General features: G+C 44.3%; 1 protein-coding gene across 2 annotated transcripts in view; it reads right to left on the minus strand.

Moving 5' to 3' along the window:
- ZNF706 (zinc finger protein 706) overlaps positions 1 to 4,138 on the minus strand; it is a 7,532-nt gene that overhangs the window by 3,151 nt on the left and 243 nt on the right. The window contains exons 1-3 of one of the 2 annotated variants that reach the window (XM_019528028.1): positions 1,979 to 1,983; positions 1,598 to 1,734; positions 136 to 232 (exon numbers count right to left, since the gene is read on the minus strand). In XM_019528028.1, the coding sequence (XP_019383573.1) occupies positions 137 to 232; positions 1,598 to 1,732 (231 nt within the window). In that variant the 5' untranslated portion in view covers positions 1,733 to 1,734; positions 1,979 to 1,983 and the 3' untranslated portion in view covers position 136. Of the gene's footprint in view, positions 1 to 135; positions 233 to 1,597; positions 1,735 to 1,978; positions 1,984 to 4,138 lie in introns of those variants that run through there. The other variant, XM_019528027.1, reaches the window with a different exon arrangement.

Raw genomic sequence — 4,138 nt, forward strand, 5'->3', positions numbered from 1 at the left:
AAAAAAAAAAAAAAAAAAAAATGAAGGAATCCTCAGGTCTCAGCCAGCTGGTATGTCGAACCCATATTATGATTTATGGTTACAGCCATCTCTCAAATCCACTTATTTAAAAACCAGGTAACAACTGTGGACAACCTTATGCCTGAACATCAGCCAATTCTGGAGGAAGTGGAGTCTTAGGATGCTTGCTCTCAAAGTGCTGTTTGAAGGTCTTGGGGTCCGGCATTTGTGTCTGATTAAAGGGGCAAGACAAAAAAAAAAGGCATTTAAGTTTATGCATTGAAGAAAAGATGAATAAAAGTACACCAAACAGCTCTTCCTAATTTCAAACCTAAATTTTCTTCTCTAAGAAGGAACTAGGACTGGACCTGTATTTTTGATGAAATAGATCTCTCACATTCATGATTATTGTATTAATTATTTCAGCAGACTAGCCAAGCTGTATGCTAAAGCTTACCACTAGCAGCTTAGAGCATCTGACCCTATTCTGCACCAGAACTCAGATGTTTAAATATGATTTTTAGGGAATCACTCACCAACACTTGTCTTAGGTCACTGCCGAGAGAACAGTAGTACAATGTGCTCATTTTGACTGAGTGCCTCTGCGGAGGCTTATTTGACAGCACATCACAGAACTATTCTAGTTGTAGATCCCAATATGGGGGGGCCCTGTACCCTTATCTCCCTCTTCAACTCAAAGGGACAATAAATATTTTTCCTTTACATAGCTGTCAAGTCAGTTAACTTCAATTTGCTTTGTTGGTACTAAAAATAAAATAATAATAAAGTGTTTAGTGTCTTAAGGAGTTATTTGTAGTGTCTGCTGACTCATTACATGGCACAGGATATCAGTCCATTGTTTTCAGACATTTGCAGGTGGCAAGTTCAAATTACAGTGCAAGGAAAAATGGGTTTATTTTGCAAAAATTAAGACATAGGTGTGTGCACTGAAGCCAGAAGCCCTCAACTTGGAAGCTTCTAGCTAAGGTTTATTAAAAGTGACAGTTTTTTTCTAGGACAGGCACTTTAAAATGAAGGCATTCTGTAAGAGGAAAGGAAGGTTTGCCCTTCATCTCCAAAACTATTACGTTCAGGAGAACCAGTAAGGTGGAAAGTTGTACTCTGATTAGCTGCTTAAATCCTGTCAAGCCAATTATTTTGTTAAAAGTTACTATATACAAAGTCCTGGTTAAAGTGCCTAGTACAATTCTACAACTGGCAATAGCAGGACAGACCAACCCCACAAACAGAAAAGCAACTTTTCATTTATAAATCAAGACAAATTGATCTCAGACTGACTGAAGCTTTCTACTGCACACCAAATGCAAACATGGAAGCCTGGAAACTACAATGTGCAGACCTTTGTTATTTCTATTCTCCATAACTGAGTGATACTTATTACTTGACTGTGCTGTAGGATTTTTATATGGGGTACATAGCATAGTAAATACAAATATGACTAGCAACTAGCCACTTAACTCACTGTTACCACAGAAATATTTACTTTATTGTCGTTTCCACCACTTCATCCTATAAAAGTCCTATGCTAGGCTGGAAGAGTTGCCCACAGGAATGCTTTTTCTTCAGGTCTCCTTACCCTACAGACAGTGCAGGTATAGATCAAGGCAGCCTTGGCTGCAGCCTTCTGATCATGTCCTTGCTTCTTTTTTTGTTCAGCTTGTTTTTTGGCATTTTTCTGTTGTGACTGAATCTTCTGTTGTCCACGAGCCATATCTACAAACAAAGAAGGATATTTAGTCTACAAACATCAAGAGCTGTGGGGCTAGTTGGCTAAGCAGCCATTGTTACGAACATACAAGTCATACGTGGTCTCCACATGCCCTACAAGTGCCATGATTCAGATAAGATTGTATACTGAGGAATCTGTCAGTAGTTTCAGGTGAGTCACCCCCTTCTGCACTCCACTTAGCTTGAAAAAGGATACCGTGTTATTTGAAAGCTTGCTAGAAACATCAACCCACCTCCAAGTTGGTCTAATAAAAGATATCAACTTGAACCAAACAACTGTCTACCCTATAGCCCCAGATCAATACAGATACCTCCCCATCCCCCCCCGCAAAATAATTCAGATAAGGCAGGTAGATTTAAAGAACTGAAGAAAAGCATTCCTCTCCCATCCCCATTTTCCCCCAGGTACAAATATATGAATTTCCCTACACCCACGAAGTATTTTAGCAGATTCCAGTCTGAAACTTCATAAGGGGTGCTCTTTAACAGACCATCTTTTCAGTATGTTTTCATTGTATCAACAATACACGCATGTTGCTTTGTTTTTTTTTTTAAAAAAAATGTTCTCGTTTCTACAGAAAAAATCAAGTTTAGAACACATCTGGTTAAGGAAGTCCAAATACTTTTCATATAAAACCTGAATTAGGCCTTTAGAGAATGTGACTTCCAAATTGTAGCATTGATTCCACAGAATGCTGGCTTGGGATTTGTGGAAAGCTGGCTAGTAATTTGGAACACATTCTTATGCCAGGCTGCTTCTGAGGGCATGAGGCTGATCTTTATGAAGAGCGAGGGTCTGTAAAATGAGATTAAACCCAAGAGCCAGCCAGCCAGCCTCACTGCCTCCATGGTTTGCTGCTGGATACAGAACGTCAGTGCTGCCCTCAGGACCCATCAGCAGGTTTACAGCACAAGGACCTGAGATACTGGACAGCATCTTCAAGGGACCAGGAGAGGACCAGAGAGCTAGGCAGTACATAAAGAAAAGAATAATGAAATAAGGAAGAATTAGCAAGAGAAGGGAAGGAGATAGCAGTGTGATCACCAAGCGTGAAAGGAGAAGCAATTACAGGTACTCCTCACTTAATGTGGCCCCGGTTAACATTGTTTCATTATTGCATCGCTGATCTATTAGAGAACGCACTCGTTTAAAGTCACACAATGTTGAGTTATAACATTGTTTGGCTGCCACCTGCTAGTAGGTCGCTATTGTGACGTAACTGGATTCACTTAACATCATTTCACTTAGTCGCATTTTTCAAGAACATAACAACACAGAATCCATGATATAATACAATGGATATTTTCTTTAAACTTTTCCAAACATCTACTCTTGCTGTTTATTCCTTAAGAGAGTTTTTGATATCTTGCATTACCTACACTACAAAAAAAGCACTTAAGAAATCTAGTCCTATGAGGCTCTGAACAAGCAAATTGTTTCTGCCCAAAAGGTGCTTGCATTTTACTGGGAGAGATCTTGAGATGAGTTGGGGGTGGGGGTGGGGGTGGTAACCTTTCTGGCAGGCATGACACAAGTTAGACTCCCACCATCCCCCTCCCCTACCTGACCTGCAATTCTGCTTACTGCTGCCTGTTCAACTGACTGCTGTTTTCTACTCCCTGCCCTGTGTGCTGCTGTTGTACTGCCCTTCCCCACTGACCTGCCATGTGCTATGCATACGGCCCACACCACTTGTGGCCCTATACCACAGGCTGCCCAGCTTGCCTTAGACCCCTGAGACTAGGCCCCTGTCATGCCTGCCCCATCCCACAGACCTGACTACACCTGTTTTAAGATGAGACTCAGACTCAATAAATAGCTTTAGCCCCCTGATAAACCCTGACAGGGCTTACTGTCAAAATAACGCTAGCTCCCAGCCACAACAAAGAACTGCAAAGATGGGAGAAAGCAGAGGAAGATCAAAATCCCACAGCAGTCCTCTCACGAGCAAACACAGGCCAGCACAGCAGGTTTGTGGTGCCTGAGCTCTCCCTTCCAGCGCCAGCGCTCCGCCGTGGGGTGACCCAGGAGACCAGGCAGGACCCACAGACCTAGGGTCCCAACCAGCTCCAGGTGCCTGCTTGGGAAGGAGCTCTGCAGACAGCGGCACCAGGCAAACACACGTCAGCCACAAGCGTTCGAAAGGTCAGAAGCCGCCCGGGGGTTTCAGTGTCAGCGGTTTCGGCAGCTGCTCCCTCGAAACCCGCGCGCCCCGCGGAGGTGGCACTGCCGGCGCAGCCGTGAGGCCAGGGCAGCGCTGACAGGCGGCGGGAGCCGGGTCTGACCGCGGCCCCGCTCCGCTTCCACGCGCGGAGGGGAGAGGGGGGCAGGCCGCGCCCCGCAACCCCGAGCGCTACCGCGGTCCCCCAAGCCCGGGGATGCCTCCCG

This window comes from Gavialis gangeticus, unplaced genomic scaffold (assembly GCF_001723915.1).
Source record: "Gavialis gangeticus isolate Ggan-Ray unplaced genomic scaffold, GavGan_comp1, whole genome shotgun sequence".
Classification (NCBI taxonomy): domain Eukaryota; kingdom Metazoa; phylum Chordata; order Crocodylia; family Gavialidae; genus Gavialis; species Gavialis gangeticus.